Source organism: Elgaria multicarinata, chromosome 11 (assembly GCF_023053635.1).
Source record: "Elgaria multicarinata webbii isolate HBS135686 ecotype San Diego chromosome 11, rElgMul1.1.pri, whole genome shotgun sequence".
Classification (NCBI taxonomy): domain Eukaryota; kingdom Metazoa; phylum Chordata; class Lepidosauria; order Squamata; family Anguidae; genus Elgaria; species Elgaria multicarinata.
The window spans coordinates 22,028,357-22,043,633 of NC_086181.1; the positions used below are offsets into that span (position 1 = coordinate 22,028,357).

The 15,277-nt window shown below is 41.3% G+C and overlaps 2 protein-coding genes across 2 annotated transcripts; both read right to left on the reverse strand.

The window, feature by feature from the left end:
- Positions 1 to 5,620: 5,620 nt before the first annotated feature.
- Positions 5,621 to 8,952, reverse strand: LOC134405423 (olfactory receptor 14A16-like). Its single transcript, XM_063136668.1, has 2 exons — positions 8,009 to 8,952; positions 5,621 to 5,660 (listed from the first exon to the last, which is right to left on the reverse strand). The coding sequence occupies exons 1-2, from the start codon at positions 8,941 to 8,943 to the stop codon at positions 5,621 to 5,623; spliced, it is 975 nt and encodes a 324-aa protein (XP_062992738.1). The 5' UTR covers positions 8,944 to 8,952.
- A 5,059-nt stretch (positions 8,953 to 14,011) lies between these two features.
- LOC134405238 (olfactory receptor 14I1-like) lies at positions 14,012 to 14,935 on the reverse strand. Its single transcript, XM_063136462.1, has one exon. The coding sequence runs from the start codon at positions 14,927 to 14,929 to the stop codon at positions 14,012 to 14,014; it is 918 nt and encodes a 305-aa protein (XP_062992532.1). The 5' UTR covers positions 14,930 to 14,935.
- Positions 14,936 to 15,277: the final 342 nt, after the last annotated feature.

Below are 15,277 nucleotides of genomic sequence, written 5' to 3' on the forward strand. Positions count from 1 at the left end.
CTTATGTCCCCTCCCCCTCAAACAGAGGCTGAGTTCTCAGGAGGGGGGATGGATCTCTGAGCCATCTACATTTTCTGTGATAAGCTCATGGGAAGATTCATCCTTGACTCTTGAAGAATCTTAAAGAATCTCCTCCCCACTTCCTGTGGTAGCTGGTAAATTCTTGGTTCTTCTTCTGATTCTGAGTCCGATTGACCCCCTGAAACCCCTTCCCATACACTAGTGAGAACAAGCTTGATCATGACACACAATCACAATCTTGGCTCTCTGTATCAGAGAGGGTAAAGGAATTCCTCTATAGCAGAGTGCTCTGCACATAATGTTCTGTACTTTTCCTTACTTTTGAGTTGTGGTGGCTTATGATTACATAATAAATTTCATATTCATGCATGTGCTTGAGCGCACACCCCCACATACACCATTTCTATTTTTGGAACAAAAAACTGCAATGTCTCTGTTATCTTAACCATCCAGATGTCACTTTTTCAATCATCATCATCTAAAAGAACACAACTAAAAGAACATATCTACTCAGAATTAAGTCCCACTGAGTTCAAAGGTTTTTACACCAGGTAAGTGGGCATAGGATTGCAGCCCAAGTATATTTTGAGTCATTAAACAAACAAACAAAACCCTACAGTTTACAAAACAACATTAAGGCTCTACAGTTTTCAACCAAGTACCAAAAAGCAGAGAAATTGGGAGTTAAGCCTAAGGAGGCAGAAAGTGCAAGTGCATTCTCCCAATGCAGATAAACCATGAGGACAGGATAGAAAATATGATATGCAGAGACTGTGCGGTTGTGGAAAATTGATGACAAACAATTTAGGGCCACCTACTTCTCATTTTTGTTTAGAGCAGCCCTTCCCCAACCTGGTGCCCTCCGAAGGTGTTGGACTACAACTCCCATCATTGCAAGTCAGAATGCCCCATGGTCAAGAATGCTTTGTGAGGACTTAAAAAATGGCAATCTAACTCAGAAATGCCTATCATTGATAATATCCTAAAATTAGGTTAAATTAGGGAAGAGTAAATACATCAATCCAAGTTAATGGCACTGTTTTAATGGGCAATATTTATATGTGGTACTACTAAATTTGTTTCAATTGATGAGCTATCCTACCTCAATAGGTGAACTTTTAATGCCACAGTCAATAGAATCAATCTGAAGGAAAGATGATCCCTCAGACTTTATTGCTATTACAGTCTGGCCAGATCTACACTAAGCAGATATAGCATTATGAAAGGGGTATGAAAGCGGTATGATCTACACTATTGCTTTAGAGCAGTATTGAAGTGCACTGACAACTGTTGGGGCCCGTGACACATGCCGTATACCACTTTCATAGTGTTATATGCTGCTTAGTGTATAAGTGTGTCATGGGCAGCAACAGTTGTCAGTGCACTTTGGTACCACTATAATGCAGTAGTGTAGATCCTGCTTCTGCTTACTTTAATCCACCTTGCCAAACAAAACTTTCCCTAGGTGATACACCCATAGGCAACTCAAGCACAACTAGCCTTAACTGGAACTATAGTTTAAGAGGAAATCACTGAAAAACATATGATGAAGAGGGAAGGAAGGAAGGAAGGAAGGAAGGAAGGAAGGAAGGAAGGAAGGGAGGGGCAGATCAGTCACGCTAAAAGTATACTAATAACTTGCCATTTGTCAACATGCAGATTTCTTTGGAATTCTGATGCATGTCCTTCTCTTTCATCTTCAGAAAAACTTGAACTTGTTCAGCCACATACAACATTTTATACAAGTTCCCTTGTCTTCACCCACTCCCACCAGCAGGAAGCGAAATGTCTGTATTCATGTTGTTTTCACTATGTAGTTTTTTTGTGCATTGCTTGAGACACGGCCTCAAGAGTCCAACGCAACTGAGGGGAATAAGGTATAATTGTGTTCCTTGACATATTACCTCAAGAGTCCAACACAACGGTAGGAAATATCCCCTGGGAGAAAAGTTCATTTTCTCATTAGTTCATCTCTGTCTGGCCTTATACCTAGTGGGTGGATTTATTAGGAAGTACTTTGAGAATGTCTCTTCAAGCTTATCTTAGTAAGAAGTTCCCATGGCAGTAGCTTGTTCACTCCCTGTCTTGGCCTTGAAGCTGCTGGTTCTCTGGGACCTTCAGAGTGTTTTGGAAAAGGTGGACAGTGTTCTCCAAAGTGGGTTGTAACATCTCACCCTCTTCACATGTGGGCATGGTTTACAGGTCAGAGGACCTGCCTGTCAAGTGGCTTTGAATAGGCCTTAAATATTGGTGCAAAGCTGAAAAAGCTTTGCTAGGTTTCATCTCTTGACGCAATGCCTGACCTCCCTCCAGCTTTGGATTTCATCTCCAATTGGGACTTTGAAAGCACTCTGCACATCAATGCTTTGCTATTTGGACTTTGGATATCTAAGAACTGTGTCATGAAAAGTACTGTGAGGCTTTTCATAGACTTTGACTTCCATATGCTGTGGATTCTGTATTTGTGGCCAGACTCAAGTGGCAGGGAGTTTATTTATTTATTACATTTCTATACCACCCAATAGCTGGAGCTTAGCAGAAGGATGGGACTCCTGGGCCAGAGGCTTAAACTTTTCTGAAGTCATGGTAATGAGGTCAGCTCAGTAGTGGTAGGCTGAGACTGACAACTGCATGATGGATCTCTCTGCCCGGCTCTGGTGGCTCAGAGCAACCTTTCCTGGGGCTTCATTTTAGGAGCTTGGCCATGTCCCTTTGAGGTGCCAGTGTATGCAGCATCTGGAGAAGCTCAAAGCTGTTACTGCCATAACCTATTCACCCCACCTTCTCCGAGTGTTTGCCTTAAGGATCGTTTCAGAAAAAAAGAGCCTAAAGCTTTCTAACCATCGTTCAGCTTTAAGTGTGTTTTGGAGATTCTGTAACTATTAAGCTTGTCTACTCAATAAACAAAGTCTCATTGAAATGAGTGTTTCGTGTCAGCATGACAGCACGTGTGAATGCCAAAGGGAATAGGCTAGAACACGACAATCTGCACGTGTGTGGGAGTATAAGTCAAGCAGGCATTCTATACCTAAGTAGAGCAAACACATGAAAGAAAGTGCTCCAGCCTGACCAAAACAGTTGATTTTTTCTCCATTTGTACATTTCCATGTGTGAGAGAGTATAACCCTATTCAGGCAATCTGTACCTCAAGCAAACACATGATGAGTGGGAGTGTTCCAGCCCAGCCTCTCTCCATCCGCACAAAAGTTGTGCTGCACTTATGGAGGATGGCTGGCTGGCTGGCTGAAGAGGAGCACCTCCTGTATGCAAGGTGGCTCTCGATAAAGCAAGAACCAGTGTGTTGTAGTGGCTAAGGTGTTGGACTGGGAGTCGGGAGATCCAGGTTCTAGTCCCCACTCGGCCATGGAAACCCGATGGGTTACTTTGGGCCAATCAGACTCTCAGCCCAACCCACCTCACAGGGTTGTTGTGAGGATAAAATGGAGAGGAGGAGGATTATGTATGCTGCCTTGGGTTCCTTGGAGGAAAAAAGGAAGGCTATAAATGTAATAAATAAATAAAAATAAAATAAATAATTTTTTCTAGTTCCTTTGCTTGCATGGAGATCCTCCACAGATTCAGGAGGCTCTCCTGGGGACAGTGTTATCTTTAACATCTCAGGAGGTCAGTTTAGGGGTGCCATGGGCACTATCAAGCCCCTTTTATATACAGAGAGTGGCTGTATTGAAAGCTCACTTCCTTTTATGGCTTCAGCTGCTGGCAAAAGAAACTGCAGCCTGCCTTTCTTACCAGTTCTAATAAATCAGAGATATTGTGGCAAATTAGAATGATTTATGCCCAATGGTCCAGCTCTTTCCCCCAGGCTCTGCTGGATTGCTAGACAGAATTTCATAATCCCAAAATACCAGATCCTTTCAGATGATGATGAGAACTGAGACAAAGGTTTAAATTATCACATCATGCATGTGACATTTATTTTAAAAGAACTCCATTTACAGAAAACCAATAAATCAAAGCAGCCATAAGCACATCATAAATTTCTTTAGAAAACAAGGTCATTCTTACATATGTATACTGAGTAAATGGGCCCGGTTCACACTGCAGGAGTGGATCTAGATAGAGAAGATGCAGCTGCATGGTCTCTCTTTTGATGGTGTAATCTTCTCAGCTTCCTCAAGGTTTGGCCAGCTTTATATACAGCATATTCAGGCAGAGGTTTTCTTTAAAACCATAAAAGTTCAAAATTAATTCAAAATTAAGACAAAGTAAGTGAGCAATCCTTTGGATTCCCATTTGGGATTCCCAGACTCACCTCCATCTGTATATGTGGTGCTTGTGAAACACCCAAAGGCCACCCATCCCTGTATGCAGTGCTGCATGGTCTGCAGGCACCTGGCAAGTGGCTGACTGATCTTTCACTGAGCCTCCTGCTTCAGCATTATATTTTAAAAAATGTAATGTAATGGCAGGCATAAGGGCTCATTCGTGCAACATTACAGGCAGGCATAAATGGACCACTTACACCTAAAACATTGCTTAAATTGCCCCTTTATGCAACATTACATTTACAGAAAAAAATAAGCAGCTGTTTCATTGCAAAAGGGCAGCTTGGCAGACCACTGAGGACTGCTGTGCTTGCCTGACTCAGCACACTCCAAGGACTCATCTATACCAAGCAGGATATTCCACTATGAAAGTGGTATATAAAAGGCAGGAGCCACACTTCTGCTTTATAGTGATATTGAAGTGCACTGATAACTGTTGGGGCCCATTGTCATATACCATATACCACTTTCACACCTGTATCTCCTGCTTGGCATAGTTCCTGCCTTTTATATACTGCTTTCATAGTGCAATATCCTGCATTATTATTATTATTATTATTATTATTATTATTATTATTATTATTAATTTATATAGCACCATCAATGTACATGGTGCTGTACGGAGTAAAACAGTAAATAGCAAGACTCTGCCGCATAGGCTTACAATCTAATAAAATCATAGTAAAACAATAAGGAGGGGAAGAGAATGCAAACAGGCACAGGGTAGGGTGGTGTAGACGAGGCCCAAGTTACACAAGCACAGTGGTCTATGAAATGGAGTCAGGGGAGGAGTTGCAGGGGGCGGGAGTCCACCAGACTCAACTCCCCTTGGACTCCTGCAACATCCCTAATTCCCAGCTCAGAGATCGGATGAAGCACTCTGACCTCAGAGGGGGGGAATCCACTCCCCAACCCCTTGTAGACAGCACAGATGGAACCACATAAGCTGCTTCTCCATGATCAGGTGGAAAAACCTCGGAAATTGGGAAAGGAGGGTGTTTTGATGGGTGGTGAGGGGAAAGGGGTTGTAGAGGGTATCCTGAAGCCTCTCCAGCATCCTTCTCTCCCACTCCAAAAGGCTTTCACTAGATGGGCTGAAAAACTCATCTAGCAAAAATACAGGGTGGGAGGACTGGGAGGGGACGATCACCTCTGCTGTTCCTCCTGTTCTGCACTGGATGATCATAAGCTTCCAAGTTCGGCAGAGGTACAATCTTTGAGGCCGAAATCCATAGGGCTGTGCCCTTAAAGAAGATCTAAATCAATCAATCAACAGTAATTCCCAAGCCGAAAGAAAGCATTTAAACACGGTTTTAACATGGAACAGACAGAGAAAATAAAAAGATCGTCACACTGAACTGGAAAGATTAAAACAAAAACAAACAAACAAATGGGCCAGATAGACCAATGGCCTGAGATGGTATAAGACACCTTTTTTTTTTTCTCCTGGGCTCCATTCGACATCTCAGGAGCCAGCATTTAAAACCCCTCTCCTTAGCAGCCATTTGCTTCACACTATTTGGTGTGTTGCCCAGAGGAAGGCCTTTGAAAAAGATCTAAGGATCCAGGAAGGTATATTAGATGGCGTTTTAAGGTTGCTGTGGCTGTGAATGGCTCTCTGCTAAATAAGAATTAAATTATTTTTTTACTGCATATTTTCTCCATTATAAACTGGCTTGGGAATACAATTATGGTGCTGAATGAGAGGGTAAAAATAGATTTGTGAAATTCTCCCCTCCCCGGATTTGCATGTGAAAGTGTGGGAATCTTAACTGCTTTTACTCCAGGGGGAGATCCACACGTCGTACTGAGGCTGCTTCTATGCGACCCCAGTGCACCCCGAAAACGATCGTCTAACTTGCCTGTAAAAGAAACGAGGAAGAGGCATCCTTGCCAGCGCCGCCGGCACCACCCACCTCCCTCCTCGCTGGCTGGCGAGGAGAGCTCTGCGAAAGAAGGCGGGGTGGAGAGCTTCTTCCGCTCTCCACCCTGCTTTCTTCTTGCCGGCTGGCGAGGAGGGAGGTGGGTGGCACCGGCGGTGCTGGTGCCGGCAAGAATGCCTCTTCCTCGTTTCTTTTACAGGCAAGTTAGACGATCGTTTTCGGGGTGCACTGGGGTAACATAGAAGCGGCCTCAGTACGACGTTTGGATCTCCCCCAGGCCACTAGCCTGCAAAAATAGGGCGAGCCACTCTGTTGAACACAGGGGTCAGGTAAACCCAGGCCCTTTTCCAAACTACACTTCAGCATGTGGAGGGATCACCCTGCGTCACCCCCACTTGGGGCTGCACAGCTCCAGGCAGATGAGACAGGAAGGTCCCCAAAGGCAAATCATATCCTGACGCGAGAGCTGCACAGCTCTTGAGGAGCAGGACCTCTGGATTGCCAATCACCATAAAGGTGCCAGAGTGCTCACCGTCCCTCTTCTGACCTCATGTAGTTCCCGCACAAGCCTGAAACCCACAAATTAACTTATTTATCCTCCAATGCTAAAGATTAAGGCCTGTATGAAGTAGGCAAAAACCTGTGCATCACTAAATGCCAGGGGAAATTCTTACTCAGCCCTCCCCACTGCAAAAGTTTTATAAGGATACTGTTGTTTTTATGCTTTTTATGTTTTAAACTTTGTATACTTGTTTTTAATGTTTACTGTTCTTAACTTCTGTAAACCACACAAAGAGCTTCAGCTATGGAGTGATATATAAATGCAATAAATACTGGCTAGTCCCATATTGGCTGCTAGGGAGGGAGGGTGGAGCTAGAAAACCAAAGAGGCTAAGGGTCACATGGGGCCAGCCTTTATTGGCTCGGCCCCACCCAGGCCGAAGGCTGCATGCATGCAATGCACGTGTGCCTCATCTATTTGGCTCCTTCCTGCCTGCAAATATGATCCCTACCAAAGTCGTGCTGACTGGGCAGGAATCGGGCTTGTGGTCTGTGGGAATTTATGTGGTCCAATTGGGAAGATAGATGAAGTGGGCACTAAACATTCCAAAATCCTGTCACTGGATCAACAGTTTCTGGCACCAGTAAAATGGTTCTGTCCTTAACCTCTAACACAAAACAAATCAGGTAGGTTAAACAAATAAACAAAGTGTATAAAATATGTCAATATTTTAATACAAATCCTGATATTTCACACAAAATTTAAAATAATAGATTAACAGTCCATCAATATATCACATATGAATAGTTACAACACTGATTTCCAAATTAAAGAACTGTACAAATATACAACACCTATGTCTCTAACACTTTTCAACCTTATCTCCAAGTTTGTGTATTCTGTTTTACAGGTTCCGTGTAGGAAGTTTAACATCATGAAAACATATTTTAATAAGGGCTGTATTTACTCTTTATATTTTTTCCCTATTGGAGAGAACCAGTTTGGTCAAAGCATGTTTGGGACGTAAGCATTATATATTTATACAACCTTTTGATTTAGAAATCACTGTTGCAACTAATATGCATATGTGAAATTTTGTTGAACTGTTCATTAATTGTTTGAAAATTTGTGTGAAATATCACTATTTACATTAAAACATTATCATTATATTCCTTTAACATATTCTGTTTTGTCAGCAGTTTCTGGAACAAACCAAATTTTCCTTCCATTTCAGTAATAACTCAAGGCATTTTTACTTTCTCCCACACAAATCAAGGTAATAACGTAAAATCCACAAGTACAGTTCAAACAGAAGCTAGGTTTCCATAGAAGAGCACAAAGAAAGTAATATTTTATTAAGGGCAACCTTCATCTCTTTGTTTCTCATGCTATAGATCAGTGGATTCAACATGGGTGGAACAAAGGTATATACCACAGTTAATGCCAAATCTAGATCAGATGGAGTGTCAGAGGGTGGTCTCAAGTAGGCAAACCATCCAGTGAATATAAATATAGAAAATACAATGAGGTGGGGAAGGCAAGTAGAGAAGGCCTTTTGCCTTCCCTGGGCAGAGGGAATTCTCAGCACTGTAGTGAAGATCAACACATATGTTGCAATGATGAAGACAAAGCAACCTAATTCTATAATAGCGCTGAAGGCAAGGACAGCAAATTCAGTTAAGTAAGAGCCAGAGCAGGAGAGCCTTAGTAATTGTGGGATTTCGCAGTAAAACTGATTAACTATATTGGAACAAAAGGGGACTGCAAAAGTACTTCCAGTGTGTAATGCACCATAGAAAAGACCAGTGATCCAAACACTAGCAATCATTTGCATGCAGGCTTGTCTATTCATCACCATTTCGTATTGTAAGGGATTGCAGATGGCAACATACCGATCATAAGCCATGAGTGTGAGGAGAAAGAAATCAGATCCCACAAAGAACACAAAGCAGAAAACTTGTGCTGCACACCCAGAATAGGAAATACGTCTAGTATTCATGAAAGAATTGGCCATGGATTTGGGTATAATGGCTGAAACAGCACCAAGGTCTTGCACAGCCAGGTTCATCAAAAAGAAGTACATGGGGGTGTGAAGATGATGGTCAAAAGCTACAGCAGCAATGATGAGAAGATTCCCTGTTACCGTTGCGAAGTATAATACCAGGAAAAAGATGAAGTGTATGATTTGCAGTTCCCGGACCTCTGAGAACTCCAAGAGAAGAAACTCAGACACAGATGTTTGATTATCCATTTCTTTAAAAAAAACAAAAAACAAAAAACACCCTCATATTTCATGACATCCCTAGATGAAAACAAAGAGAGGTATTAACATACTGTTTGTTCAATTGAGCTTGGAGACATTTTAAGAACAAGTGACAAACATTCAATGAAGATGGGATTAGAATTTGCAGATCCAAATTGATCATACAGAATTCTAAAGAACTACATCATATTCTCAATACTAATCTATCTTACTTTTTCTTCAGATGTTTGATTATCCATTTTTTTATCCATTTATCATGGCAACCCTAGTTGAAAACAAAGAGAATCTATCAAATTCAGTTTGAGGAAGTTTCAATAAAAAGTGATAAATATTGGAACCTGCAGGTCAAAATGTAGCATACAAAATGCTAAGGCACTACATCACATCCTCATTACTAATCTTTTCTGCAGTTTTTCGGTATGTTTATCTTACAGATTTAATCCTAGCACTACCAAACTAAAGAAGCTTTTTTATTTTTGCAGCATTGATGTTCAGTGTCCGATTGCAACCTTAAGTTTCACTGTCATTCTTGAAAGTTCTGTTCATGCTGTAGTCACCACAGTTCCTTCAACTTTACACTTCAACTGATATAGAAGACTTAATAGAATATATACACTTAAAACATTTGATCATGTGTTACAATTATACCCATCCAGAGATAAGCATATGCTACAATTACATTGTGTTATATTATTAATTTAAACAACAACAGTAGCAACAACAGCAAAGTGATTTTACAAGTATTTCTGACCAAGAGACAAAACATGAATTGTAATGTCATACAAATATCAAACATATTAAAAATAGCAAATACAGAAATCGTCACAAGTCAGCATTCAACAACCTGAAATGAATTAATATAAGGGAAGAGTAAACCATTTTATTAATGCAACATAATGTCAAACTGTCACTTCAGTAGGTGACATTTTCCCATTCCAGTGTTTGTGCCAATAAAATGAAATATACTACCTGCATATGTGAACACTGCCTGTTGCAATGCAGAGAATTAAATCAAGTGAAGAGTTGATCTTTACTTTACTTTACTTTATTCCGCCTTCCCAAATGAAAATATTTAAAGGATATGCCTACATTTACATAACCTATCCATAGAACATAATAATTTTGTCTGTAAATGTAAATTGAACAGATACAAAAGTATATGATGAGTATTTAAGGAAAGATAGGGGAAATGCTGATCACTCAACCTAAAAGTATATTAATAACTTGCCATTCTTCGTGCAGAATGCTTTCAGATTTTGATGTGCACTCTTTTCTATTGTCTTTTGATGATCATGCATCTATGTAGGCATAGCCACGGATGATGCTTTATACACATTTTCTCCTCCCTTTTTCCCCAATGACAGTAAAAGAAACTTTCCTCACTGGTCGTTCAGTTTCTATGAGAAGCCCAGGGTTGCTATTTAGCACTAGCAGTTAACAGTTTACACAAAGAGTACACCATGAATTGATGTATGTTGGGTTCAATCTTGGTACCATAATAAGATCCTTTTTCATTTTTTATTTATTACATATATTCTCAATAAAACATGACATTAAAATGCAACCAGAATGGCTAAAACCACAGTGATAAAATGTGCAGAAGTTCCCTAGATCTTATTGGCTGAAGATTTGAAGAGGTGAGCTGGTTATATAGGCTGTCCAGCTGATAGGTAGATACGCAGGCATTGGTGAGCTTCTGGCTGTTAAGAAGTTCATATGTCCAAAACATCAGAACATATTTATACAGTTTCTTCAACATTACTTAATTGTTTACTATCACACATATCTGAACTAAATCGTAACTGCTCAGAAATTCCAATGAGATTAACATGGAGAAAAGATTAAAGGTAGCATTTCTTTCAGGTTAGACAAGATTGATTCTAGCTTTCCTATCTCAATATTTACTATTTAAATTCTAATTGCACATGTTTTCCTAAACACTGACGTTTTAGACTGGATATTATATACAGTGGTGGCACCAGGGGGGGGGGCATGGGGGGAAGCACACCTCCAAACAAGGAGCTTGCCACCCCAGTTGACGGCAGAACCAGCTTTACCAGGAGGGCTCACCCAGACAAGGCAGCCTCAGCATGGCATGGCAAGGGTTAACAGTTAGCCTTGCTGAAGTGCTGTCACTTCCTCCAGTTCCAGAGAAGGACCGAGAAGGAGCCATGCGGGCCCGGCTTGTGACTGCCTTCTCGAAGGCAAAGCACAGCTGTTTTAGAGGATAGAGCAGCACCATGGGAAGCGTCTCCTCTTCTTAGAACCCTTTCCCCCTGACTCAGGATTAGGGAGCCAGGCAAGCCCAGAGGCCGGTTGATTTCTGTTGACAATCACCTACACTTTCCAAGTACGGGCAATAATATATTTTTTATATTCCATCATGACTTGTTAGGGCTATTAGCACTTTCCACTTAAAAGCTGTATACAGACTTTTTTAAAAAAAAGTTGTTACTAAATCCCTGTAAGATCCCAGGCTGAAATTAGGAGGTGGGGGGAGAGAATTTGTGGGAAGGAGATGCTTAAAGCTTTCCAGCCCTTGCTGCTCTCACCCTTGCCCCAAACCCTGGTTTTTTTGCCCTCACTGGTGAACATACAGAATGAACTAGTTTCTCTCTTGCTCCTCTGTGTATTTGGTGGGTTGGTTGGGGGTAGCTGCTAGAGAATAACTTTAAAAGCAGCCTTGTCCAACCTGGCACTGTATAGATGGTTTGGACCACAACTCCCAGCATTCCTAACTATTGACCATGCTGGCTGGGGCTGATGGGAGTTTAAGTTCAAAACCTCTGGAGAGCAGCAAATTGGGGAAAGATTGGTTTAGAGGAAGAATAGCTGGCAGTGTAAACACCCCTTACCAAGGTTCCTTCCTCCCTAATTGCAGCTTTCCATGTATTCTCATTTTTTAAAAAAAATAAAATAAAAGGCAGAACTTTGGGAAAATCTTTTACTTTCACATTTTATATTGTAATCTATAATGTGCTTTGTGGTTTTAATTGTTGTGAACTGACCAGAGAGTTTTGTTTGTGCCAGTTTTTAGGATTTATCACTATGCATGTTTACTCAGAAGTAAGTTAATGCCAATGGGCAAGGAAAGGGTTAATTGGTGTTTCTCCTCCCCTCTTTGCTCTCAGTTCCCCCAACAGTTGCTGGGTTCAACTATTTTACAGGGACACAGCAGTATCCCTGTAGTTAATGACGGAGAATAGATAAAAGTATTCTACCATTATAAAGGGGTAACTGGGGGGGGGTCATTCTAACATTTAAAAAATCAAAAATATTTCACCAATCTTGCTGAAATGTACATGTGCCAGAAAGAAAGGTTGGTTTTACATGCCCTGAAAATTTCAAGAAGATTGGTGAAAGATTGAGGGAAGGAGGGCAGTTTAAAGTACAAAAGAAAAAAAACCCTCTCTGAATCAAAATGATTCTGATAATTTCTGCTGGTGATTGTTTTATCCATGAAATTTGGAGTATTCTGGCCCTTACCCATTAGTCCAGTGGTGATGTCTTCTTCCTTCTTCATTGTAGTTGGTGGAATGGCTTTTCTTTTTTTAAAAAAAAAATCCCTTCGGTTGATTTTTAATTAATATTTATTCATCCTATTAGAGTGTGGAGCCCAAGGTGTGATGGAGCCCAAGGTCTGGCACATGTCCGGACACCTCACTGTTTATTATTTATTTCACAGGTTTTAATACCAATTCTCAGTGAAGTAACAAATTGCTTAATAAAATAATAATAAATCAAACAAACAAAATCTAGAGCAGCTTTGGTTTGCACAATTATGTGTGGTGCACCTGTCTTGGAAGACCTGCACTGGTTGCCAATTGCTTTACACACTCAATTCAAGGTGTGAGTTTTAACCCTTGCTATCCAAGGCACCTCCTGACAGGCTGTTATGACATGCAAGATACATTGTTTTGATGATACTATATAGAAATACCTTGTATATAACTATTATTTTCATGTAATGTTTACTTTGTGGAGTGTAGGTGGATAAATAACGAGACAGACAACCATAGCTGAATTTAAACAGGGCCACTTATTTATTTAGCAATCTGCAAGGAGAGGTTGCAACCTATCGGGCATCCATTTTAGCCTGTTTCAGGCCGCTTAAATGGGGCGAGTCATTCATGGCCCGTGGACAGGCGTTATGCCAGGTGTCTCCCCACGGGCCTCCCCTCACAGGGTAGGGGAGCCTTCCTTTGTCACCCCCAACTCAGACCACCCGGTTCAGAGTGGGTGGGTAAGGTTGGCCCCAAAGGTAGGTCTTATCTCCTAAGCTAGGCCACTGGGCTCAAAACTGGGAGCCTCAGACTTACCAATCGCTTTAAAGAGCACCCGTAAATGCTCACCAATTCAGAACCCTATGGATGCCTGTACCTAGCGCCAAATAAATGTGACCAAATTAGTAAATCAACCTATTTAAACTCCCAAACTGTCTTACAGTGTGTAGGCGAAAAAACTCATGTACAATTCAGTATATGAGTAAAAAATTCCTACTTGGCCCCCCAAAAGGCAACCAACAAGCCCACACTGTTTACAGGGAGGGAGGGAGGGAGCCACACAGTGAAAGAGGTGGTGGGAGGGGTTAGGCTACCATATATAGCCCACGTGCTCCCTCCCACCAAAGCCTGGATGTGTCCATCCCAAGATAGATGGGCATGCCTCATGCTCATCCCCCACGCCCACAAAATCTTCCCCGTGCCCGGCTTTGCTGGGCGTGGCAGAAACGCCCTTGTGTGGCCTCTGTGAGGCTACTCTATCTGAGAAAGCCTGATAACTTGTTTTGCTTCTGTCAAAGGCTTATGTAATAGTTGCTGTGTAATATTCTGAAGGGAGAGAAAGAATCACTTTGAATATTGTTAGATGAGGCCTGGATCAAGTAAATTTGATTCTGATTGGCTCTGGATTCTAGCTATGTGGAAAAGAGTGGTTCAGAAAGGACAGACAAAAAGTTAACAGTTGACAGTTGGGGTTAGTTAGTTGGTGGGTAGACAAGGAGAAGAGAGGGCTGCTGATTGGTGTTGGGTGTTTTAGAAGGACTAATAGAAAGCTATTATTTCTGACCCAAAAGCCTTAACAAGGCAGCCTTGATGTCCTTGTTCCTCATGCTGTAGATTAAAGGATTCAGCACAGGTGGAATAATGGAATATATTATAGTTAATATTAAATCCAGATGTGTTGGTTTATTAGAGGTGGGCCTGAGATAAGCAAAGCATGCCATTAATAAAAATAGGGTGAAAACAACGAGGTGTGGTAGACAAGTTGAAAAGGCCTTTTTCCTTCCCTGAACTGAAGGGATTTTCAGAACAGCAGTGAAGATCTGTGCATAAGTGACAATGATAAAGATAAAGCAGCTAAAGCCAATTGTAATACTAAAAACAACAACTCCAACTTCAATTACATATACATCAGAGCAAGCAAGCTTGAGTAAATGTGGAATTTCACAGAAGAACTGGTTCACAACGTTGGAACAGAAAGTGTTTGCAAACGTTCCACCAGTGTGTAACACTGCGTTGAGAAGACAAGCAATCCATACACACCCAACCATTTGGGTGCAGGCTACCCTGTTCATCACCATTTCATATTGCAATGGATTGCAAATGGCAACATACCGATCATAGGCCATGACTGTAAGGAGAGCAATGTCAGATCCAACAAAGAACACAAATAAGAGGATTTGTGCAACACATCCAGAATAAGAAATGTGGTTACTATTCATGAGGGAACTAATCGCAGATTTGGGGATAATGACTGAAACTGAACCTATATCCTGCATGGCCAAGTTCATCAGAAAGAAGTACATGGGGGTGTGAAGGTGGGGGTCAAAAGCTACTGCAGCAATGATGAGAAGATTCTCTGTAACTGTTGCCAAGTACAATATCAGAAAGAAGATGAAATGCATGATCTGTAGTTCCCGAATCCTTGTGAATTCCAAGAGAAGAAACTCGGAAACTGATGTCTGGTTATCCATTTTTTACTCTTTTGTCATGGCATCCCTAGATGAAAGACAAGGAAAGTTGTTAAAATATTGTCAATTAAATTCAGTTTACAGAGGTTAAGAATGTCACGAAAATCTGGGAAGGTTATGGAGTTCAGGGATGCCCTCCTGCTCGCCTCCCTAAACTCCATTCCGCAGACCACCCTATTTGCCCAATTTGGGGTGCATGAAATTTGGCAAAACTGTGGGTACATTTATTACATTAATGACCATTTTGTTCATGATAAGGTCCATAAATAGTGCCTTTATGCAAAATTCCATTTGTAAATCAGACCATTTACACTTGCAATTTTGAATAAATGCACTATTTACAGCCGCTCT

Bases quoted from the DNA above. Each gene is read 5' to 3' on its own strand.
- LOC134405238 (XM_063136462.1), bottom strand. From the start codon at position 14,929: ATGGATAACCAGACATCAGTTTCCGAGTTTCTTCTCTTGGAATTCACA.
- LOC134405423 (XM_063136668.1), bottom strand. From the start codon at position 8,943: ATGGATAATCAAACATCTGTGTCTGAGTTTCTTCTCTTGGAGTTCTCA. The intron at 5,661-8,008 runs GCTTCTGTTTGA...TTTCCAGTTCAG, and splicing joins TGCTCTTCTATGGAAACCTA to TGTGACGATCTTTTTATTTT.